Raw genomic sequence first — 25,668 nt, 5'->3', positions numbered from 1 at the left:
TGCTCAGAAATCATCCTTTAAACCTGTCAAAACTCTGCTGGAGAAAAATTCAAGTTTGTAAACCTGTAGAAATTATTTGCTGTTGTAGGAAAACAAAAATAGGACTAAATGAAATGTTTATACAGCATGTCACCTTGATTCTAATTTCTGATTCCTGTAGTAGCCTAATTAGGAAAGTTAAAATAAATTTTGACCGAAGTAATGACTAAAAGTTGACTCAAACATTTCGAATATAAAGGGTAAAAATGACTAAAATGTGATTAAACTAATAAACAATTCCATCTCAAGATTCAGACTGAATCTAAAATAGCTGCCAAAATTGACACCGGTCCTTTCAAAGGGCAAAACGATTGTCACGCAACACTTACGGGCAAATTAAAGAGCACTGATGTGCTGTCAGACACCTCATTACTACACTGACAGTATATAAAATACATCTAACATCATTAAAGACATGCACCCAGCTGCTGCTTTAAAAACACCAATCTGAGGCAAAACTAAATCCTGAACAGTTTACAAAGTTTTCACTAAGCTTTGTGGATTTTCTGTGACAGCGTGATAAAGATCACACACGTCCTGATCTCCATGTAAGGTCTGTCTCCACAGAGCTGCACTCACATCCAGCTCAAACCAAACTAACGAACCGACGCTCGTCTGCCTGGATGGGAAGTGACACGCCGGCTCCAGTTGGTGCCCTGCTTTGATCCTGAAAACACCTCCTCCCCCTCCTCCCCCCCCCGCTCCGCCCGTCCTTTGCCATTTCCAGCACCTCTGCGGGGTCACACAGATTAACCCCTTGTTTCCTGCAGTGGGTTTTAGTTTTGAAGTGAAATGGAGGGTGAAAGCGTTTTCCGGCTGGGAGTGTGGGGCAGCGGGGGAAGAAGTGGGGCTGGCCAGCTGCATGCTGGGAGTTTTTTGGAGGATTTAGAGGAGTTTTGGGGCAGTTGTAAGGATTTAGAGCTGAGCAGCTGATCATTTTTAAGAGTTTTAAGGGGTAGATGGTGACGTTGAAGAAGGTTTGGAGCTGTTCAGGAGCTTGTCTTGTAAGTATTCGTGTAAGAGCATCCTCAGATTCAGGGGTGAGGGGAGAAGTTTGTGTGTTGGATGAAGTCAAGGGTCACGTTTACAGCTGTTTGCTTTTTTTTTCAATTAAAGGTTTAGTGTGTAAGATTTAGGGGGATTTTGTGGCATCTAGCAGTGAGGATTACAGATTGCAACTAGCTGAAACTTCTTCTGGTTATAATTCAGAGCTGAATTATTCACAGAGGTCTCTTCCTCTCAGAAACAAACAGACCAGGAGTCAGATGCATAAAACTGTGTGTAGGCACAAAGGCAGAAATGTGCAGACGCATTCTTTTCATCAGATTTCTAAAGCTGTGCATACACCTGATTGTGTTTTATGAATCTCCATCATTGTGGGGCTTCCTGCACACACAAGCCTCATTTCCAAACTGTTTTCCTGTCGTGTAGGTGTTTGGGTGTGGATGGAGGTCTCAGCAGCGCGGTGTGGACAAACTCAAAGTTATATTTCTTTGTTCTTCAAACTCTCCTGCAGGTTGTTGACACCAGACTAAAGAGGACGATGTGGGTGGAGGCAGAGTGAATGGAAAACACTGAGTCCTTCATTCTTCACTTCAGAACACAACTATTCACCCAAACCTGTGCAACAAGGAAGCCTCACTGATCCAAAATGGCCGCTGTCAGCGTGCTGTTGCTGCTGGCTATGTTGGCCGTCTGCAGCGGGAGTCTGGTGGTGGTGAACTCGGGTGTGGAGGTCACCAGAGGTCGCTCGGTGTTCATCACACAGAAGGAGCTGCGGATCAGCGTGGATCCGACTGCCGACTGTAAGGTGGAGGTGGTGATGAACGAGCCTGTCAGTCAGAGGGTGGGGAGGCTGACTCCACAGGTGAGGACACACCTGCTGCACATATAGAGGTACAGATAACAGTGATGTTACTGGTGTTTGGTTCTCTGCAGGTGTTTGACTGCAGCTTCCTGGAGGACGAGGTGAAATATGTCCACAATGGAAGTCCTCTGCTGGACGAGGACACAGTGATGCTGAGAGTCTACAGGTCAGTTAGCAGCAGTGTTAGCATTCAGCTGAAAACACGCCGGCGCCGCCGCCCCAGCACATACAGGATGCGTCACACTGCAGCTCGTCAACAGTCGACAACAGTCTTCCAACTCTGCATTAGCTATGAATCATGTGTCGACAGCGACTCATTAAAGTTGATTTCTCACCTGAAGAGCCGATCTCCAGAGCTATGACTCAACAAGTTAAAGCTTCTTGGCCATGGTCTTTACAATGACGGGATTGTGGGTTGTTTAGCTCGGGATATTTCTCAACCTCAACCAGTCTCTCAGCTGCAGAGTTCTCTTTATACATCCATGGAGAGGAGTCAAGCTGCTACAGGAGCAGAGAAAAAGAGCTGCTGTGAGAGCTGGTTCGTACAAGCAGAGAGCGAGTGGGAAAAATGCATTTCATTTTTGGTCAGTCCCCCCAGGATGCTTTGATGCTGCGATCGCACACAGTGTGTATTAAATAATTACTACTAGAAACTCGTGACACACAGTGCTGAGCTGCATCTCAAATGAATCTTCAAGATTTCAGATGATGAATACAACTTTTATATTAGATATACTGTGGACCCGCGACCTCCCCTTAAAGATCCCCTACCCTCCCAAAAATGGACCAGAATCAGTCTTTGTGGGTCACACAGGGTTAAATTTACCCTGAAACTTTACTAAAGTGTCAGATCAGCTCTTCCCAGCTGTTTAATGCCTCCACACTGGTGATGACTGCAGCTGGAGGGGTTATGTTTTCGGCCTGTCCGTCAGTCCCACTCTCCTGATATCTCTGGAACACAAATTTCTTCAACTTTGACACAAACGTCCGCTTGGACCGAAGAATAAACTGGTTAGCATTTGGCTGTGGGGGGTCAAAGGTCGAGGGTATAGTGACTTGATGACATTTTATATCCAAAAAGTCAGCTTGACTGTGACATCATCATGTTTTAACGTCATATCTCAGGAACAGAAGGGGAGACATTTGGTCAGATACTGATGACACATTTAAACAAATCTGACAGACTGTCTTTTAACCTGCTGTGTGGTTTCTGTCTGGAGGTTCACGTCCTCAGATACGCAGGTGGAAACGATGGTTCTGCAGGTGCGGGTGGTGGAGTCAGGGTCCGCTGTGGTGGAGCTGGGCAGCACTCCACTCGTGGTTCCTCTCTTCTACGGCTTATCCAACGCCATCGACAGCTCCGTCCTGAGCATCCGAACCACGGCAGACCTGGTCTGCAGCGTCCGGCTGATGACCACCGACACCAGCGTCCCCGCTCTGGGTCAGCTGGTGAGGGAGGAGGACTCCACGCAGAGGAAGGGTACGTCACATCTGGACACATCGCAGCACCGGTTCATGATCTGAGTTATTCATCGACTTTTAAACCATCGCCACAAAAATACTAACAAAATGTAAGAAACTAAAAAAAAATATATAAAATATTCTTAAATTATGTTTTTAATTTGTTGAAACAATATGAAACAAAATAAAAAAATTTATGAAAAAATATTTAAGAAATAATGATGACAAAACAATAAAAGAATAACAGACATAAATAAATATCTAATATAATAGTTAAATGACATAAACAATTCAAGTTAATAATAAATCAAACTGCACAACAAAAATATTGGAATAAAATATAAAAATTAAATATGAATTATTAATTAATAAAAATAAGAATAGTAAAATATTAAGAAATGATTTTGTGTGTTCTTGATGTTTGAAGCTTGCACATGTGAAACAAAACTTGAAGCTGCTGCATCTCCTCAGTTGGATTTGTTCTGTTTGTCTTCGTCCTTCAGGCAGAGAGACGGCAGCGCTCTGTCCCGGGAACAAACCGTGTCTTCACGACACAAAGGAGGTCCGGTTCCTCAAAACCAGCTGCCAGGACTTCCTGAGCTCCGGTCTCAAGTACCAGCACCTCAGCCCTCCGTCACCAGAGATCGACTACATCCCCATCAGGGTGGAGCTGAGGGAGCAGGCTACCAGGGCCCTGCTGGAGGTACGGGCAACATCCAGAGATTAAAGCAGATATTATCCAGCATTCACTTCCCTCAGACATCAGGGCTGGAAACAGTAACTTGTCGTAACGTTACTGAAAAGTGCTCTAATTGACAAAGTTGATAAACTGCAGCTTCAGTCGTACCCAGGTCGGATGTTTTCCAGGCGAGATTGGCGTCACAGGCGTGGAGAGGTTTTTTGGCAGTCAAAAGGTGACATCTCATGTTCTCAGCTCTGTGGATGTGAAGGATGTGGAGCAGGAAGTTTCAGAGGCTCCAAAAAATCCTTAATGTTAAAACCATTTTTTTCCTCTGCTTGTTAACTCGTTAACGGCGTGTCTTTATTACGAAGACCTGTCATCTCTAACACGTCTGGTCCTCTATTCTGGGGCTTACTCTTTAACACCACATATAACAGCAAAAGTTGTCGCGGTATGTGTTGATTTCTACGTGATGCATGTTGTGTTAAAACTTACATGTGTCCCAAAAACAAAGGAAGAGAGGCGCTCTCTGGGACAAACATGGCATCTTTTTTTTCTCTCCACCTCCCTGGCAGGCAGAGTCGGTGTGGTTGCCGGTTCTGATCCACGGTGCGATGCAGAACCAGCCGCCTCAGGCCGCCTTCATGGCTTCCTTCATCCTGGAGGTGGACCAGTTCATCCTGACCCCAATCACCACTGCCTCCCTGGACGCCAAAGATCATGAGACGCCGCAGGAGAGGCTGGTCTTCAATGTGACCGTCCCGCCCGCCGACGGCTACATCACCCACCTGGATGACCACACGAAGCCCGTCACGTCCTTCACCTGGCTGGACCTCCACGAGATGAAGGTTGCCTACCAGCCGCCCAACAGCAGCCAGTCACACCGCAGGAACTACGAGGTACTGCAAGTTATGCTAATTATGATAAAGGATTTAAAAAAGACATGAAACATTGAGAATCATGTCTCAGAAAAATTTATCAGGTAAGAAACATATAATCAAAAAACTTCTGCTGCTAGAGCTACCTTCAATGTTTTTTGTTTTTTTTTTAGCCTGAGACGGTAACAGGAAGCACGTTTCAGGAAAAATAAAATAAAAATGGAAAAAAAGAAGAAAAAGTTAAAATACAAAAAAAAATAATAATAAATTAAAAAAATAGGAGCAAATTTTAAAAAAAAAAATCAGGGACAAGAAAATCAAATATTGAAAATAAAATTTATGATAAAAAAAAGTAAAATTGAAAATGAAATTAAAATTGAATTAAAAAAAAGTGCAAATAGAAATAAAAAAATCAATGAAAAGAAAAAATGAAATAAAGTAAAAAAAACAAAAACAAAACAAACAAAGCAAAATGAATTAAAAAGTAAAAAAAATAAATATAAGATTTAAATTGAGAGAAATTTACATTGAAAAAAATAGGGGCAAATAGAAATAAAGAATGTAAAAGAAAAACAAAAAAAGACAAACAAATAAGAAAGATAAAATCATTTAATTACAAATAAAATTAAAATTGACCAAAAATAAGAGCAAACATAAAATTAAACAAATTAATTTAAAAGAAAACAAATGATTAAATAATAAAATGAGTAAAAGAAGTTAAATCAAAAATAAAATTTAAATTGAATAAAAATTAAAAGCAAATAGAAATTAAAAAAAGTTAAGTAAAAATAAAACATAAAACTGGAAAATGAAATTAAAGAGATTAAAAAAGATTAAGAACTGATTTAAAATGAATAAAAAAGTAAAGAGTAAATAGAATTTAAAAAATCTGAATGAAAACAAAATATGAAAAATAAATATAAAGATAATTTTAAAAAAAAAAGGTATATTAAAAATCAAAATGATGATCAAATATGATAAAAAATACAACTGAATTGAAGATAGGAGGAATATGTTAAGTCGAGCCTCGTATCATGAGCATTTATGATGAATTTGACTATATAAAGAAATCTGTCTCGATCTGACATCAGCTTGTCTTGTTGGGGTTACATATGTTTACCTCGATATTTGAAACTTTGGTCACATTTACTATAAACATCCAACATTTATACATTATCTGTCTGACAGGAAATGAGGAGGAGCACAGTTGTTCCCTTTTAATTAATAGATCTGTTATGCCTGTGGTCAAATATTACGTCTCCTGTCATAAACCTTGTAACATACTGTTGATGTTTGTTAATGTAAGGTGGAGTTTCAGGCTATAGACAGTTCCTACATGACCAGCCCGCCCATCATGGTCCACATCTCCATCAGGGCGGCTGAAACAAACGCACCCAGAGTCTCCTGGAACATGGGTACAAAAGTTTTCCAATAAAAAAAATCATTCAGTTAATTTAACTTGTATTTGTAAAAGGATTCTGTCCTCAGATCTGTCGTCATCTGTCTCTGATGTCTCAGGTTTGGACCTGCTGGAGGGTCAGTCCCGACCAATCACGTGGGAGGAGCTGCAGATAGTCGACAGTGACAACATCGACGCTGTCTACCTAGTGGCTGTGGACGGACCTCTTCATGGACGCCTCAGTGTCAGAGGTGAGGTCAGAGGTCACTGGATTTACATTTGGATGAGGACAAACAGCGGCTGCGCCATAATTAGCCATCATCTGTTGGTTCATTTAAATTCTTTAACGAAATACGTGGTGACTTGTTGTTGTTCAGCTTCTTGCTCAGTTACAGTTCAGTTACGTCATGTAAGACACAGAATATTTCCCTCTGTGCATTACGAAATATTTTAAAACAAAGGAAAAAAGAAAAATATATAGCAACAAATATAACATATAATAAGACCTAATGTAAACTGTAATAAAATAAACAAATAAAATAAGAAATAATTAAATGAATAAGTACACACACAGGCATACAAATATAATGAAACAAAACAGTTATGAAAATTAAAATTAGATTAAAATAAAAAAAATAAAAAAAATTACAGCAATTTTTCAAACCTGTTAATTTTTTTTTTTTTTTTTTTTTTTTTACTGTTTTTGAGTTTCTCCATGAATCCAACCACTTTCATGTTGTGGTATAAAGTGTATATATATGATATAATATTTCACTAAGATCTTACCTAACCTTGAATAAAGTAAGTTAACAAAATAAATGAAATAAAAATTAATGAAATAAATAAGTACACATAAACATGCACACATACATATTTAGTCATCCAAAAAATAGTGAAAGCTGCCGGCCACGTGACCAGCTGACTGAGTGTCAGGTGACACCATCAGATGGCTTGAGTCGAGCTCAGACGACCAGTTTCGTCTTGTTGAGAATCTTTGGTCTGAGCTGTGCTTAAAGTTTATTTGCACCAAACAAAACGACAGAAATGAGCAACAAATGAAGAACAAGTTGTGCAACTGAGATTTAAGAATCCTCCGGGGGCCTGTTTGGTCTCCCACCTCAATAACATTTAAAATCGATCAATTAAATAAATAAAATAGAAATGAAGTAAATAAGTAAGTGCGCACATACAAAATAATGAGACAAAACTTTTTTTTTCACGATAAAATATAATAAACATTGAATAATATTTTTTAAAACTACAAGAAGCCCACACTGCTGCATTTCTTTAACCTGTGAATATTCAGTGTTATTCAAGAAACATTTCCTCCATGAGTTCCACCTCTTGTATCCTGAGGTGTAAGTGTGGGTTTAAAGAACAAAGCCCAACAAGAAGCATCACGTCAGCACCTCTCTGACTGGATGCAGCACGCGTACCGGGTGCAGCCTGATGATGGAGGGCAGCAAAACAGACATTTGTAGTTTTTTATTTTACATGCAGTGTACAGATGGGGCCCCGTTACTGTGAGAAAGAGCCCCAGTTTGATCCTCCGTCCTCGTACCTCGGTTCCTTAACTCCCGTGCTGGTATTCCGACACACACACACACACACACACACACACACACTCACACACACCGCCCTGGGAATTCCCAGAGAACGTCGTCTGGCCTTTTCCGCCCTTTTTCCTCCATGTGTTGCCCATCCGTCAGGGACTGTGGTGTGGCTGGGGAAGCATATGTCTAGTGGCCCTGCATGTGTTTCCTAATCAGGTGTAAAATGGGGCCGCGGCCACTTTGGCCGGGGGGAGGGGGGGCTGCTGCTGCCGCCGCCTCCCTCTCCGTCCACGTCTGTCCCTTCCAGCCCAGCGCGTTGGGAGGACGGCCTCTTTGTCTCTGGACCGAGCAGATTGGAGAGGATTTATGCCATTTCATGCCGCCGTGCACAGGGAGCAGATGCACTGTCCCCAAACAGGTTTTCATGCTACCAGCTAGGAGGGGAGCGGAGAGGGGGGAGGGGGGGTGAGGTGGCATGAGTGCAGGCGCCCCGGGGGGTTCATGCAGGGAGTTAACCTTTCATGGCTGCTTTAGATGTGCAGGAACAGAGGGAGGCTCAGAGGGAGAGGAGGAGTGTTCTCTGCTGATTCTCCGGCTCGTTTCATCACATTTGTGGCTGATATTTAACATCTTTAATTTAGACACAATTAATAATCGTGACCTGCAGGAGCACCTCGCAGAGGGCTCTCACTCAGGAAATCTGGGTTTGGAGATTAATTTAGCATCTTAATGCATGTGGAGGAGAGCAAACTCACAAACCCAAACTTTCTCCTGCTCCTTCCACAGTTACAAACCATCTGTGACATGATTTACACCGTTTGACTTTAACCTTCAATGAATGCTTCATTTGAGGCATTTTTAGAGGCAGGAGGATGTTTGAATATTTAGTATGTGACAGAAAAAATCAAAAACTTCTCATGACCTCTTAGATTTGTCTTCCTGACCCTGAGGTCGTTCAAACAGTTGCAAAAGAGTCAGAAAATTTGAAAATTAAAGACTCCCATTGAGAGCCAATGAAACAATCACTAACAATAAATATTCAGTATGGAAATGATTTGAATCATAATGATGTTTAAACTCGGTTTAACAAACTTTTTGAGTGTGTGTTGTTTGACAGAATGACTGAGGTGAAACTTTTTTTGGTAAAAAATTATTAGATGTAATTATGTTGTTAATCAGGACCATCAATGGCAACCACTTAAAGGGATAGTGCACCCAAAAATGTAAATGCAGCCATTATCTACTCACCCATATGCCGAGGGAGGCTCAGGTGAAGTTTTAGAGTCCTCACATCACTTGCAGAGATCCAAGGGGAGAGGAGGTAGCAACACAACTCCACCTAATGGAGGCTGACGGCGCCCCAGATTCAAATGTCCAAAAACACATCATTGAAACCACAAAATATCTCCATACTGCTCGTCCGTAGTGATCCAGCGCACACGTGAGCGCGGAGCACAGAGAGGCAGTCAGAGCTACAGGCTACAATGAGGCTAAAAACAGAGTTCAAATGAGGTTTTTCCAAACAACTTTTTATGTCGGGGCTTCAGGACACTTGGATCACTACGGACGAGCAGTATAAAACCAACAAAGATGGCGAACAGCAAACCATGCATCCCGAACTACGGTAAATACATTTTTAATATTAGCTGCATAAGTGCATTGGTGCATTTACTCGTGTGTGCACAGGCATTTGTTTGAGAGACAACTGACCCTTCGCTAAGTCCCACCCTCAAACGCAGACTTTATCGTGTAGCATCAGCCAGTTCTGACACGGGTCTCACATCTACATGGCTGTACTCCTCATACAGTCGTTTCAGATTTCCTTCATTTCCAGATTGTTTTTGTTTTGTATTTGGAGCTGAAGGTTGTGCCTTGAACATGTCGTGTATAGACCCTTTTAAGACCGACGTCACGATGACATCATGTTATCAGCTGGAGGTGCAGCTGCCTCTCCCCCACAGGGCTGTAGGCTCCATAGGAGTGTTAAAATGTGTTTGTCTTGTTGTGTTATTGGGAGCCAGAATAGAAGGAGTCATGGCTCAAAACCAGCCGCCACTGCCCGTCAACAAAAACAAAGACAACTATGGTTAAATGTGATAAGACCAAAGGACTGGACGGAGGCCATCATCAAAAATGCTCACATGTGCAGCGCACACTTCATATCAGGTTAGGGAAAAAGTATTTCCTGTTGTAGGGATGAATAAGGTTATGTGTATTAAGGGTTATCATGTCCACCTCATCAGAAACTGGGGAGGGATTAAGAGGAAGATTGGATTTCTCTGCAACGCTAACTTTTTAGCACATTAGCTAACGTTAGCTTCCATAGCAAAACAAACAAGTGTGGTCCTCCTTTGTAAGATTGGCTTCCTGTGACATCATCCATCCACTGAGTGAGAGCATACGGGTCGGGCAGTCTGGTCCCGTTGGTCAGTGTTTACTTATTCAAGTAACACTGGCGGTCCCGGAGAGTGAGTGACCTGACATGGTGCGTTGGTAAATTCAGTCTGACGCTCTACACTAAAATGAGAGCCCTGTTGGTGGAAGAAACGCAGCGTTATATTTCTACATGAATGAACCAACGGTTAAGTTAATCACACATTCACTCCGCTGCTCCGTCTCCACAGACAGAAATCAGAAAAACTTGACATCACATGTGGCAAACAATTTAATTTAAGTTGTCTTTTTTGAATTAGAAGATTATTATAAGTAAATTCATCAACATTAGTTTGTCTGAAGTTATTGAATATTTTTCCAATGATATTCCCCCAAATTATGCAGAACACTTTTTTCAACCTCAGTGTAATAGTATAACCAACAGGAGACCACTGATGTGTGAAGTGTTTTTTGGGACACTGCACGTTATAAGAGTGAAGTTATTGAATATTTTTATCGCATCTCTTTTCGGTGTTGCACTTTGTAGACGGTCCCTGTTGACTCGTCCCACAGTCCCCCCTGTTTTTCCTGACTCTCTGGGTTTTTTTTATTTTTAACATCAAAACCAGCGCACACACATCATATTCATCGCCACAGTGTAGTAGTTGGATGGTTGTTGAAACTTTTGTCCCACTCGGCATGTTTCCACCCCCCTCCCCTCCCCCTCCTCCATGTTGGACAGCAGCACCTGCTCCAGCATCATTTTTATCTCCAGTTTGGATTCTTGTTTATCTGCCGCTCGTTGTTTAGAAGGAACAAAAGTTTGGCTCTGCTCTGCACGTGTGTCTGTCTGTCTGTCTGTCTGTAGTTTGTAGTAGTATGTATGTATGAATGTATGTATGTTGGAGGCCTGTAGGAAGCAGTGAGTGGATCCTCTGGTGGAGCTGTGTCTCAGAGGAGAGCGCCGCTGACCCTCCATGCTGTGACTAGGGGGGGACAGTCACTGCAGGCTCGGTCCAACGCCTTCAGCCAAATGGATGGCTGCCTGTCCTGCTGCACACACACACACACACACACACACACACACACACACACACAAACACACACACACACACACACACACACCTCCCATCCCATTTCTTCTTTATGGGCCTGCTGCCCAACGCCACCTTTGGGCCCAATTACCAAGTTGTTTCCATCACTTGGACCAGTAGCCAGTTTCCCTCGGTAAAGTTGCTAATGAGGTTCGGGCTTGCGACCGCTCGTCTCTCAATCTGTCTGCTGACCTTGCCCTTCTGTCTCTCTGGCACGCGCAGGGAGACAGGAAGCCCCCCAATCCTGGCAACCGGGCGGCCACCGGGAAGGACGCCATGTTTTACCCCACCGGTGTTCGCAGCACAAACCCCAGCCAGCGCCTCACGGTGCCTTCAGGCGCTAAGAGAAACTTGTTATTTCCAAGTGACAATGGGAGATAAAAAAAACAGTGCCTGTGTTGGAGACGGTAATTGAATCAAAGTGCGAAGCTTTGGCTGGAAACGGAGCCGTCCTCTGACAACAACACATGTCCGACAGTAGGCCGCTCTGCTGTTAGCGGTTAGCATGTTGTACAGTGTGAGGGAGGCCAGCCAGCAGCAGAGAGCTGACAGATGGACACGGCCTACATTTCATTAATGTAGGACACACAAGTTTTTCATGTTCGGTCCAACTCTTCAGACTGACAACGATGAGTTCAGGCACCACAGTTTCTGTTACAAGTTATTGATACTAAAAAACATTATCTTGTGGAGCTAAAAAAAGATGAAGACACATATTTTTAAGCGTTAACTTTAAAGCTCCAGTGTGTAGGATTAAGGGGGGATATATCTGCAGAAATGGAACATAATCAGTGTGTTTTCTTTAGTGTATAATCACCTGAAAATATGAATTCTTGTATTTTGTTCCCTCAGAATGAGACGTTTATATCTACACTGGGAGCAGGTCCTCGTCTACCTAGATCACCATGTTTCTAGATGAGCCCAGAATGGACAAACTAAACCCTGGCTCTAGTTTATTATTGTTGGATTTTTCCCACATGGAAATTCTGACCAATCAAGAGCAGCTTTCTGTCGCAGGCATTTGATCTGGTCCACTTGTAAATGCTGCCGTGAGAACATGAACCAACTCTAGGCAAAATTAGTCCCTGATTCAGACCAAAGCAGGACAAACTTGAAACTGCTTTATTCAGTGTTTTTACTGGTTTAAATCAGCTGGTCTGTTTGTTTCTGTGAGGAAGAAGACCACTGTGATAATTCAGCTCCTGAAAAATGAACACTGGAGGAATTCTGACCAGGAGAAGTTTCAGATGGTTGTAATCTGTAATCTGTAATCTGTAATCCTCACCACTGAATCCCCCTAAATTTTACACACTGGACCTTTAATAATGTACATTTCAAAAGTTTGTCGATGTATTTTTTCTTTTAATCTGGTGACTCTGTAAACATTAATTTACATTATTGTAATTTTAAGGGTTTTTTGATGCCATTTTTGATGGCAACTTTATGGCTGAGTGACATGAAAATGATTTCACTGAAAAAATATCATATGATTTCATGACTGATTGATGGATTAAAATCAATTAATGTCACAATAATATTTTTCCAAATAAATACAGATTGATACGACACATGAATGAAAAAATATATTAAACATTAAATATGTAAATGTGTGTCACATGTAATACACTCTGTTCCACTGCTGTGAATTTAAAACTTAAATCATGATGTTATGACCATGATAATATTACTGTGTCATCATGTCACAATTTCAATGAAAAATCATTGATGGCTTTATTGAAATAATTATTTTCCAGCCTTCCAGTCTGATGGTGTTTCCTGTTTCCTGTCTTCAAGGCGGGAAAGCGTTCATGTTTCGTGTGCGGGACCTGAGGGAGGGTGTGGTCGTCTACCATCACTCCGACAGCGACACCACCCGCGACCACATAGTCTTCCGCATCAGCGACGGCCGCCACAGCATCCGCCACAAGTTCCCCATCAACATCCTGCCCAAAGATGACTCCCCGCCGTTCCTCATCAACAACGTGGCGGTGGAGGTGCAGGAGGGCGGCACCGTGAGGCTGGAGGAGTACATGCTGCTGGCCTCTGACCTGGACTCTAGTGACGACTACATCCTCTATGAGCTGGTCTCCAGCCCGCGGGCGGGGCAGCTAGTCAGAAAGACCTCCACCCACGAGAAAGGTGAGGGTGGGTCATGTGATTAGATATGATATATAAGATAGAATATATGTTTGTATAAGATTAGAAGGAGGTGCAGTTGGTTTAAGTCCTCTGAACTCTTGGGTTTTAATTATTGATGATGTGTTTGCTGTCCATGCAGGAGATCCTGTGGACAGTTTCCTGCAGAGAGATCTGATCCAGGGTCAGATCTACTACCAGCACTCAGGAGAGGAACAGTTCGAGGACTCCTTCGACTTCACTCTGTCTGACAGCCACCAGCCGCCCAACCTCTCCCAAACATACGTGAGTCAAAGAAGTGACGAGTTTGATTTCTCTCATCAGAAAAGAAAAGTATTCCATATATGCCGTCACACTGACCCGTCTCCTCTCTGCGGATCCAGACTGTGGTGGTCCATGTTTTCCCAGTGAAGGACCAGCTGCCGGTGGAAGTCTCCGGCAGCGTGCGCTCTCTGACAGTGAAGGAGACGGAGGTGGTTTACGTCACCCAGGCTCATCTCCACTTCACCGACAGAGAGCATCCAGACACAGACCTGACCTACGTCATCACGCAGCCCTGCTTCAGCCCACTGCATCCTGGGTAAGGACAGGGGCGGGACTTGCTCTCTGCTGTCTTCAGGTTCAGGATGTGTTTAGCCTAGCTTAGTACAAAAAAAGCAAAATAATTAAAACTGTGAACACCTCTAAAATCTGACTGATTTGCACTTTTATTCTGATCTCTGGAGAAGAAACACGTATTGATCCTATAGATTGTTTTTCTCTTCAGGCTGATGGATGCAGGACGTCTCTTCTACACAGACAGCACCAACGCCATGAAGAGAGACCACATGGTGCCGGTGTTAAAGTCCTTCACACAGGTTTGAAATGCATAAAACATCCTCAAACATACCAGCAGATGAGAATTCAGTCGGACAAGAAGTAATTGTAGTACGGTGCTCGTGCAGGCAAGTACGGCTTCTGTGGTCAGTGTAGCAGCCTCAGTTGGTTATAGTGAACGTGCCCCGCTGTGGGCATGCTGCAGCAGACTGGTCGTGTATTTTGGCCATAAAACTTTACTGAAATAAAGTACTAGATTAGAAATACTCAGTTGTTTCTCCTTGTGTTCTCTCAGCACGCAGTGAACCACATGAAAGTGGCCTTCATGCCTCCCGTGGAGGACATCGGCCCGGAGCCACTGTTCATCCAGTTTGTCTTCTCCGTCAGCGACCACCACGGCGGCACCGTCTCCGGCCTTATCTTCAACATCACCGTCACCCCTGTGGACGACCAAGCACCAGAGGTCAGAGGTCAAACACAGACCGAGCTTTTTGAAGATTATTGATATGAAATGTGGTATGAAATATGATGATCTCCAACTGGAGGGTTTTATATTTTCCACATCAGATCCATCAAAGTGAAAATGCAGTAAACTTTTACTCCTCTTGAAATTATTTTGTCACATGAGCACTTTGAAATTTCAACAATCAACACTCATCATTTGAAGATCCAGATTTGTTGGTTGACCCTTTGTGTTGTTGTCAGGCCTTCACCAACCTGCTGCAGGTGGAGGAGGGCGGAGGGGCCTTTGTGACCGAGGAGCACCTCCTAGTTCAGGACCGGGACAGCCGGGAGGAGGCTCTGAGGGTGGAGCTTCACAGGACGGCTCGCCACGGCCGGCTGGAGCTGCAGGGTCGGACGCTGCTGCAGGGGGACAGATTGACCCTGCAGGACCTGAGAGGACTCCGACTCAGGTCAGACACAGTGTGTGTGTGTGTGTGTGGGGGGGGGATCTTGTACTTAGTTTTGGTTTTAGTTTACATGCTTTAATGGTTAAAAAAAACCCTTTTTTGACGTAGCCTGCACATGTGCAAGTTTGAGAGTTCAAGTCAGTCATTTCTTAATGTGGCCAGTCAGAGACTCACAATCCCATGTCAGTCAAATGCTTATCAATTTTCAAGTCCGCCAATTGCTTCACAGTAATGGGAGTAGTCAACATTTCAGCTTGTATCTGCGTATCAACTTCCCGATCATTACAGAATATAATAACTTCAAACAGCGTCCATGTTTTCACATACTTGGATGTAAACTTTAACTGCAACCCAACTGAGGCACTCGCTTAGATTTAAAACACAATAGACACAATATAATACACAGTTTAAAAAGGCATCCTTGGTTTTGTTTCTCCCCCACATCACTGGTTTAGATGATGGGATTGAACAAGAAAAAAATTCAAAATAAGACCCAGGTTTTTATAAACGTTAATAAACTGTAAAATAACTCTGGAACAGCACAGTAAGTTGACCGACTGCAGCCTCATGGAGACCAAACATGAGCAAAGCTGTGTGAATATCACAGAAAAAAATCCACAGCACACTAATGAGATGGTTTCATACTTGAGTTCCACGATGACACACTGCAGACCCACATGTAAACTGTTAGTCTGCAGCCTTTTGACTTGATGTTGGTGGACTTGGTGTTTACAGTGTCCTCACTGATCCAGCTGCAGAAGCCCACAGTAACATAAACTAAAACCTCAGGAGGAAATAACACATTCAGTCTCCTCTCTGATTCGGATGTGGCTATTTAAACGTGGGTGTATGAGTGTGAGTTGAAACCTTTGGTCTCAGTATTCTGGCTCTCGTCTCCTCACTTGACTTCACCAAACCTGAAAATATTATTTTCAAAAATAATTTTTGCACCTGAGCAAAAAAGTGTCATTATATATTATTTCAATGATAAATGAAAGGTGATAGACATAGGATTCATACTTCCCGGTCAGTAGGTGTCGCACTCACACTCACCCGCTCTCGCTCCACTCTTCAATTGACCTATGGCTAAGCCACGCCCCCTCCACTCACTCGGACAAACTATCAACATTCAGTGCCCGGCGCTATGGCAGGTGTCACAGTACACGGCATTTCACAGGAGGCAACTGATGATTTTTGGAGACATAACGATCAGATGTCATTGAGAAGTAACCAAAAGGGCCTAAACTACGCATTGGAGGGATATATTCATCATTTTATTGTTGAGAAGGTCGATGAAAAGCTTAAATTACAAGCCAAAATTTACAGGTCACAGTGTACGCTTGTGAACCGCATCTGGTTGCCGTCACCATCAAAGACAACAAGTTAAAGTGCCACTGAAGTTAAGGTTTTTGGCTCAGAATATGAGAAAAGGATAACGGCCTTTTTACCATCTTTACCAAGAGTGTCTCTCCGTTAGTTTGGTGCTACAGTATTCACACTGAATCATTCAGCATAACATTTGCCAACCTTTGTTATCTCTGCCATTACAGATAAGTTAATGAAGCTAAGCTCCAGAAGTTAACGTTAGCTTAACTAGAGCCCTTTGGACAACAGCTAACAATGATGTACCATCACCAAAGTACAAAACTAGAACAAAATAGGCTAATGAACTCCCAGCAAACAAGGTGACATGATGAACAACGCAGCTAGGAGCTAACGTTAGGCTAACTTTAGCTAACGTTAGCTAGAGATGTTAAAGATAACTTTATATTTCTTTGCAGCAAAGTGACAATATGTTGCCTCAAACACAATGTTGACTTACCTTAGAACAGATGTAGACATCATTGTTAATCTTATTCACGTTGAGTTGATGTTGTGGTCTAACGTTACCACACAACTTTATCCAAAGGAGACACTTTTCTCGCTTGAGATGTGGTTTAAAGTGTAAAAATACACCTGGTCGCCCAGCCTCTCAGGATACCTTGTGTCAGAGTTGCATGTACCCCATGCACACCGTTTGACCATTTTTAAACTTCAAATCTCAGAAAAAGCTCATAAAACCCAACAAACTGACTTTCTGTAATGCATTTCAATGGACGTCCAGGCAGAGAATGTCCCAGTGTATGGGAATGGCTATACGCACTGTGATTGGCTCATCGCGTTTGAGGGCGGGGCTTAAGCATAGGTCAATGCTACAGGTTGCCAGGTTCGTAAACGACAGACACTGGAGACAGCGATGTCAAGTGAAGAGTCTTCTGTGGTATAGTAATTAAATAATAATAATAATAAATCATGAATCCTCTCTTGTGCGCCCTGTAACACACTGTAACAATCTCCGTAAAGCATTTTTAGCTCTACTCGTCACTAATGCTAACGTAATTAGTCAGTTAGGATCCTTTGTCGTGGTGGACACACGGATTCCCTGATTTAACAACGTCCTGTGTACACACAAAAACACAAAAGTGTTCTTCATATTAAAACGGCAAATATATTCCTCTGTTATAATTTCCCACCAATAATAATAATAATAATAATAATAATAATAACATGATAGTTCGGCTGTACTAGATATTTGATAAATTCAGTAGATTTACTTCTTTACGACTCTATTTTACAACAAGCCGCAACAAACTAACGTTACCGTCCCAAAAACACTGTGTCTAGAGTATTAGGTAAAATATCTGAAATTAGCTGACATTTGAACTTTTTCTTAACATATTTCATCTAGGTGCAGTGTCATTACTAGTTTGGCTTTACTAGACATGATATATTCAGCAGATTTACTTTTTTAGGACTCTATTTGACAGCTCTACAACTGGAATAATCACAGTCCCAATTAACGCCGTTTCTAGAGAACTTGCTAAAATATCTGAAATTAACCATCATCCTTACTTTTTCTTAACATATTTCATCTAGGTGCAGTGTCATTACTGGTTCGGCTTTACTAGATATTTGATACATTCAGCAGATATATCTTTTTACAACCCTGCTGTGTTAATTAGCAAACATTAGCTTACCTGGCTTTTTAGCCCTTTTTCTGCCTTCAGCTGACACCAACAATTAAAAGCTGAACCGATGTTGATTCTGGTTTTGCTTCTCTGTTGGTTGGCTAGAATTTGCGACGGATAGCGCTGGGATGACGCCATACCTCTGCAGCTATCACAATCTGGCAACCCAGACATTGACATATTTTAGACCTGTCAAAATTTCTGAAACAATTATTTCTCTACTGTACTTGTTTTTTTTTTTTCAGGAAAATATAGACCTTAATTCTACACCTTTCTAGACGTTCTATGGATGTATTTTAAACAGCTATGCATATGACCTTTAACTGGCTGAACACGATCAGATGTGAGGAAAGCAAGTAAATGATGTCTGATGTCAGGAGCGTAACATTGGGTTGAACAGCCACTTGAAAGCAACACATTATAATTAAGATGGCTGTTGTGCTTAGTTTAAGTATTCTTCTAGAAAAGTGGTAAATATACATCAGAAAAAGACATCACACTGTCTGCATGTTAAACCCAGAAGCCTTACCTGAACATGCTGTGGTATCAAGCTTTACTTTAAAGAATAAATCCATAGCACAATATTTATGGCACCATCAATAGATGATGCTCCAGCTGCAGCCTCAGTCAAAACATATAAGAAACATACCAATATATGAAATATCTAAAAATAATAGACAACACGATAGACAACGATAAAAAAAAAAAAAATTGAATGCAGTTAAAACGTGTACAGTGTGGGACAAAAGGATCTGCACGTGAAAGAGTGAAATTAGTGAAATGAATAAATAAAACAATCAATGAAATTAAAGTTAAGAGAATGTCCTTGTATATAAATAGGTTTCAAGAAGTGACTTGAGGTTAAAAGTGGGTTCAGGCCATAAACTCTGTGAAACAACACTTTTAAAGTGGTTTTCATGAGGGATTTAAACGAGCCCGGACAGAAAAGGCCCGGTCACCCTTGGTTTTCAGACTAGATTGTGGAATAGCCAGCAAAGCCTTGACTGAGGACTTCAGATTACGACCGGCTGCGTACAGAGTCAGAGGATCTGAGATATACGTGGGTGTGAGTCCAGGGTTGTCAATAATATCACAAAATCAAATTTAAAATCCACTGAAAGCCAATGAAGAGAAGCTGCAATAGAGTCATGTGCTTTCTTTCTTGGCGAGGAGTCTGGCTGCTGAATTTTGGACTAGCTCAGATATGTGTACGGAGACTTGCAGTCCAGATGAGAGTAAATAAAAAACATGTGTGGCAATCTCCAGAGTTCTATGGGATAAAACTGAACTGATCTTGAGTCTCCTGAGCTGCAGAAAACACAACTGGACAACTGAGTTGACAGTTAGGTTATTATCAAGGTATCATCAAGATTTGGTGACATCAAGATTGCAGTCTGGGGCAATGAGTCCAGATGTTTTGAAGTATGGGCATTAACTGTGCCAGGGCCAGGAATGATTACCTCAGTCGTATCAATATTTAGCTGTAGGAATATCCTTTGAGGTCACAGATGCAGCTGTTGATTCTCCGAGCTCCCTCCGGATGTCCGAGCTCCTCCCCCTATCTCTAAGGCTGGGCCCAGACACCCTACAGAGGAAGCTCATTTTAGCCACTTGTATCCTCGATCTTATCTCCAAAGCTCATGACCATAGGTGAGGGTTGGGACATAGATGGACCCTTATATCAAAAGCTTTGCCTTCCAGCTCAGCTCCCTCTCCACCACGACAATCTGCAGATGCTGCACCGAACTGCCGATCCATCTCACGCTCCATTCTGCCCTCACTCTTGAACAAGACCCTGAGATAATTCCTTGGTAAAGGAGCAGTTATACCATGTTGTCTGTAAACTAGAAATTTATAAAGTTTGGTTTGTTTGTTGTCTTTCAACATGAACCTTCGTCATGTTGCCAGGTAAAAGAAAGAGGAGGAAAACTGTCTATGAAAATAAATCGGATCATTAAATCCTCCACAGAGACGTTACCTCCGAGAAACATTTATAAAACTAAAACTACATATTGTAACGTGACGTGTGCACTGACAAATGGACTATTTGTGTTGCAGGTACATCCACGATGACTCTGAGACCACGGAGGATGACGTTGGTCTGAAGGTGACGGACGGTCTGAACTCGGCAGACGTCATCCTGCATATTCAGGTGAGTTTCGTGCAGATACGGGCGAGGTGACTGCAGGCTCAGGTGAGAAACTTGCAGGTTCAGGTGAGTTTCCTGCTGTCAAAACAGACGACAATATCATCAACCATCAATGAGTATTTACGGTACGTGATGCTTCTCCTGCCGTCCTCAGGTCCTGCCCATGAACGATGAACCTCCCCAGCTGGGTGGGGGTCTGCGTGGGGAGCTGAGCTGCGAGGAGGGGGGGCGGGTCCAGGTAACGGTGGACTACCTGTCGGCCACAGACCGGGACAGCGACGACTCCAGACTGACCTACATGCTGGCCCGCAGTCCAGGCAGAGGGGAACTGCAGAGAGCTGGACTGACTGTGGACAAGTTCTCCCAGCAGGACCTGCTGCAGGGACACATCTACTACGTCCACACAGGTGAGACGGCATCATGGGAGAAGATGCTGTGTTCAGGGCACGTGCGACAAATGTCAGTCCAGGTTCAAGAAATGTAGCTTACTGTTTCTGTGTTCAGGAGGAGAGATCGGAGCTGTGCCGGTGTTTGACACCGTCACCCTCATCATCTCTGATGGCGAGGCTGGAGGGACAGACGGCTGTTGTCATGGAGATGCTCCGCCCCCACCTGTACCTCTCCACGGCACACTTCCTGTCTACGACCTCAACATCACCGTACTTCCCGTCAACAACAAAGTCCCAGCCGTCACTCTGGGTGAGACATCTAATGTATTTTTACTTTTATGTTGTGTTCACGCAACGAGCGACACAGCAACAGGACGTAAGTCATTTTCAGTGGAAACCAGTGACATGAAGCTACAAACTTGGCAAACTACAACAACTTGGCGATAAAGTAGCAGAACACGCTGTTGTGGTGTCGCCTGTAGGGTGACTAAGATGTGAGGAACAGTTTATCTCCAGCGTATCTCTTATGAACACTGAATTTGGTTTCCTCTAAGTAGTCCTACATCATCTGTTGGGGGTAATTTTCTGCTGCTTATCTTCGTCCACGCTGTGTTAATCTAATTAATGACTTCAGTAGGAATTATTGCTATACTCTGCTAGAAGGACTGAAATAAGAGGACTGTGATGTAATGATAAATAATTGTTGTAGGTCACATCGTCCCGACTGGGTTCCCATCATACTTTCATACTTTGTTTGGTGTGATAGTGAAACAGGTATTAGATATAATTCTGTGATATTACAGGGTCTTAAACAGTCAGCAAAATATTTCTGTTGGTTTTGGTAAGAAATAGATTTGCGGATGTTTTCCAGCTCAGCTTCAGCGTGAACGGAGCCATGTTTCACTTAAAATGTCTCAATAAGAATCCAACGAGAGACTGACAGAGATAAATACTCTGTGTGTGTTTTTGTGTGTGTGTGTGTGTGTGTGTGTGTGTGTTTATTGCCGACAATCCTCTTAATGCAGCGGAGCAGCTCTGACCCGACGACACGCCGTCACCTATCAGTCCGACACACACTCTGCACTGGGAAGGTGGGGGGGTGGTGTGAAGGATAACATAAACGACATGCATTCACACACACACACACACACACACACACGCTCTCTCTCTCTCTCTCCTGGGGAGGATGATAGTTCTCGCCGGAGTCGGAGCCAAGAAAAGGGATTGGAGGAGCTCTGTGGTTATCAATGGAGACCAGTGACCACTGGGACTCACACTGGGATGACTGAGAGATGGTTTGCGTGTGTGGGAGTGTGTGTATGTGTGTGTGTTAGATAGAGAGAGAGACACCATCATGTTTGTGTGCTGCAAAAAAATCTTTTCTTTTTTTTTCATAAATGCTAAAAAAAAAAAAAAGTCCAAACCTGCCGTTCGGATAATATAATAATAATAATGATAATAATAATAATAATTATAATAATTATAATATGATAATAAATAATTTTACTTGTTTAAAAAAAATCAGCTTGTTTCAGAAATATTATCGGACTGCGTTTTCTTCTTGTTGCACTGATCTTATTCTGTCTCACTTTGAAAGTGTTGTTTTAAAAAACCCTTGTGAGGACAGACATTGTTTGCTACACAACAATAAACACCCAACTTTACAAGTTATGGTGCCTCATATTCAGACTTTAATGCTCTAACTAACTGACTTCACTACTTTTTACCCATTTTTTTATCTGTTCAAAGCATGTTAGAAAGGGACCTTTTAGTGGCGAGTATGAACAAGCGAAACAATTACATTAAGCAGTAACTGTTCAATGTACAGTGAACATCCGGGTACCTGACTGCTGTTCTTTCTGTTGCACTTTAGTGACAAAGTCGTGGTGGATGGTAGGGATGGGCATTTAAAGTAACTTCAGTATTCAAGTTCTTGCATTAAATTATTATAAAGTGCTTGCAAAACACACTACAATTACTGCCCAGTGGTCATATGACTCCGCCCACCAGTCCACCCTGTGGTTGTATGACTCCACCCACCAGTCCACCCCGTGGTTGTATGACTCCGCCCACCAGTCCACCCTGGGGGTGTATGACTCCGCCCATCAGTCCACCCTGTGGTTGTATGACTCCGCCCACCAATCCATCCTGTGGTTGTATGACTCCGCCCACAGGTCCACCCTGTGGTTGTATGACTCCGCCCACCAATCCATCCTGTGGTTGTATGACTCCGCCCACAGGTCCACCCTATGGTTGTATGACTCCGCCCACCAGTCCACCCTGTAGTTGTATGACTCCGCCCCCCAGTCCACCCTGTGGTTGTATGACTCCGCCCACCAGTCCACCCTGTGGTTGTATGACTCCGCCCACCAGTCCAGTGTCTCTGACAGTCTCCATCCATGTCAGTGAAAACATGGATGCTTCACACACAGAAGATCTATACAATCAGCACAGTTTCAAGATTAGAGTCACCAATTCAGTATCTGACCAAATGTCTCCCCTTCTGTTCATGAGATATGACGTTAAAACATGATGATGTCACAGTCAAGCTGACCTTTGACCTTTTGACCTTCATTATTTTATCCTGTTAGACAATTGTGTCAAGTTTGGTCAGAATTAGTGAATGAATTCTTCAGTTATGGCCAAAAACATATGTTGTTAGGTCACAGTGACCTTTGACCCTCAACCACCAAATTCCAATCAGTTTATTCCTCAGTCCAAAGTGGATGTTTGTGCCAAATTTGAGGAAACTCCCTCCAGGTCTTCTTTAGGTATCAGATTCACGAGAATGCGACAGACGAGGTTACAGTGACGTTGACCTTTGGCCACTAAATTCTGATCAGTTCACCCTGGACTCATTGTGGATGTTTGTGCCAAACTTGAAATAAAGAAATTCCTTTAAGTTGTTCTTAAGATAACTACATTCACGGGAATGAGACAGATGCAGGGTCACAGTGACCTAGACCCCTGACCTATGTCTTTTGTGCATTTTTAGACATTTGTGTCAAGTTTGGTCAGAATTAGTGTATGAACTCTTGAGCTATGGCAACAAAACATGTTTTGTTAGATCACGCTGACCTTTGACCACCAAATTCTAAACAGTTTGTGTTTTAGTCCAAGTGGACGTTTGAAGAAATCCCCTCAAGGTGTTCTTGAGATATCGTGTTCACCTGAATGAGATGGATCTAAGGTCATGATTACCTTAAATTTTAACCCTTGACCACCAAAATAATTCAAATTCAAATCTGTTCACTCCTGATGTTTCTATCTGTGTTTTCTCTTTAAACTGATCCAGTGAGGTTAACTCATGGATCATGAATCAGACTCAAGGTGACAGGTTGTATAAGATAATGTGTGTGTCATGTCTCCAGCAGTGTGTGACAGGTTTAAGGGCTGATTTACGAGCACACACTTACTGATCATCATCTGAAAAGCTCAACATCTCTCTATTTATGCTCTCAACAAATAACTAATGTGAGCCAACTAGGATTTGTCCCCAGGTTCATTGTAAACTCTGACTTATCCATGTGACTGTTAAGAAGCAGAAACATAACTTGTTTCTTCATGTGCAACATGTTAGTCTGGAGGTTTAAACTGGTGTCCTCTCACAGAGTTGGTGATTCAAACTAAACTTTCATCTCTGTCAGAGAAAACTGATCTGAGTTCAGACTGTTTACTTACAGCACAGCTACACTCACAGATAACTGAGCCTCCTACCTGCCTGTCAAACACCATCAACCCACAAACCTTCTCCAGTCCGGACTGAGTGGAGTCCTGCGGGGTGAAGCTGTGAAGGCTGCGAGCGGAGCTAGCTGCTAACAGCCACCGCTGCAACTAACACACTCCACAAATCCATTCAGCAGCTCCACCATCCACAGTCAGACACACACGGCTGATTATTTACTGCTGAGTTACAGCTCACAACTCGCACCAACCCAAACATCCTGGTGCAGACTATTTACTGGAGTTTACAGCCTGTCGCTCATCAGGCATCTGAAGATCATTACAAGCTGTCAGTGTCCGACAGTCCACCACCAACATGATCAACGTCATTGTCAATGAAAATTAAACGTAGATTTTGTCTTGGTTTTTATTACGAAGATCTATTCTTAGCTCGTCATTGTCTTGTTTTCGTCATGGAAAAAAGGTAACTGAAGAAAACATTTTCGCCATAGTTTTTGTCAGTGAAATGAAAACTGGTGTCCACCTTGAAGCTGTGTTGACTGTACAGGTCGTCTGTGTTACTGGGGAGAAATGTGTGTGACACATCCATGATTGAGCAACTTGACGGGTTTGTGGAGGCATATGACCGCCAGGCACTAATTCTGATTTTTCTTTTGATTATTAACATCAACTTTATCAAATTTTAACCTTTAAATAGTTGCTGTCCTTAAACTTCACCAAACACTTGTACATGTATAAACGAGCTGTCCTGCTGACACAAGAGTTATAGTGCAAAAGTTATAATTTAAATATAATATACCAGGTAAAACACCTGGAGCGCATCTCATTTTCATTTCTGGATCAAGGAAAGTGTTTTTCTGACACACTGAAGCTCATTTCTAAAAACTTCCTGAAACTTGGAACAAGTGGAATTGTTTCTCAAATTAAAACACTCATATTTAATATTGAGTTTAAAGTTAAATCTCAGACTAAAACAGTCCCTGTCGCATATCTTGCAGTGTGTGTGTTGTGTGTTGTGTGTTGTGTGTTCAGCTGAGTCCAAAGTCTCATTGTTTGCACATTGCATTGTGGGTGATTTTTGGCATTTGTGTGTGTGTTGTTGTCAGTGTGTCGGCCGGGCTAACGAGGTTGGCACTGACGTGTTTTAAGTGAAATCTGCCTTTTGTCTGCTGGTATTACACACACACACACACACACACACACACACACACACAGACATACACACAGCT

The 25,668-nt window shown here is 42.6% G+C and overlaps 1 protein-coding gene across 1 annotated transcript in view; it reads left to right on the top strand.

The window, feature by feature from the left end:
- The window catches only part of frem1b (Fras1 related extracellular matrix 1b), a 69,426-nt gene that overhangs the window by 5,014 nt on the left and 38,744 nt on the right, over positions 1 to 25,668 (top strand). Inside the window, exons 2-17 of the mRNA XM_049588235.1 lie at positions 1,556 to 1,906; positions 1,978 to 2,072; positions 3,127 to 3,386; positions 3,871 to 4,070; positions 4,625 to 4,948; positions 6,234 to 6,342; positions 6,446 to 6,577; positions 13,141 to 13,485; positions 13,625 to 13,767; positions 13,866 to 14,062; positions 14,249 to 14,339; positions 14,594 to 14,761; positions 15,004 to 15,212; positions 20,276 to 20,369; positions 20,521 to 20,773; positions 20,871 to 21,065. Coding sequence (XP_049444192.1) covers positions 1,691 to 1,906; positions 1,978 to 2,072; positions 3,127 to 3,386; positions 3,871 to 4,070; positions 4,625 to 4,948; positions 6,234 to 6,342; positions 6,446 to 6,577; positions 13,141 to 13,485; positions 13,625 to 13,767; positions 13,866 to 14,062; positions 14,249 to 14,339; positions 14,594 to 14,761; positions 15,004 to 15,212; positions 20,276 to 20,369; positions 20,521 to 20,773; positions 20,871 to 21,065 — 3,031 coding nt within the window. The 5' untranslated portion in view covers positions 1,556 to 1,690. The remainder of the gene's footprint in view (positions 1 to 1,555; positions 1,907 to 1,977; positions 2,073 to 3,126; positions 3,387 to 3,870; positions 4,071 to 4,624; positions 4,949 to 6,233; positions 6,343 to 6,445; positions 6,578 to 13,140; positions 13,486 to 13,624; positions 13,768 to 13,865; positions 14,063 to 14,248; positions 14,340 to 14,593; positions 14,762 to 15,003; positions 15,213 to 20,275; positions 20,370 to 20,520; positions 20,774 to 20,870; positions 21,066 to 25,668) is intronic.

Source organism: Epinephelus fuscoguttatus, linkage group LG10, assembly GCF_011397635.1.
Source record: "Epinephelus fuscoguttatus linkage group LG10, E.fuscoguttatus.final_Chr_v1".
Classification (NCBI taxonomy): Eukaryota; Metazoa; Chordata; class Actinopteri; order Perciformes; family Serranidae; genus Epinephelus; species Epinephelus fuscoguttatus.
The sequence above is the reverse complement of the archived record's forward strand: the minus strand, read 5'-3'. Positions and strand labels throughout refer to the sequence as shown.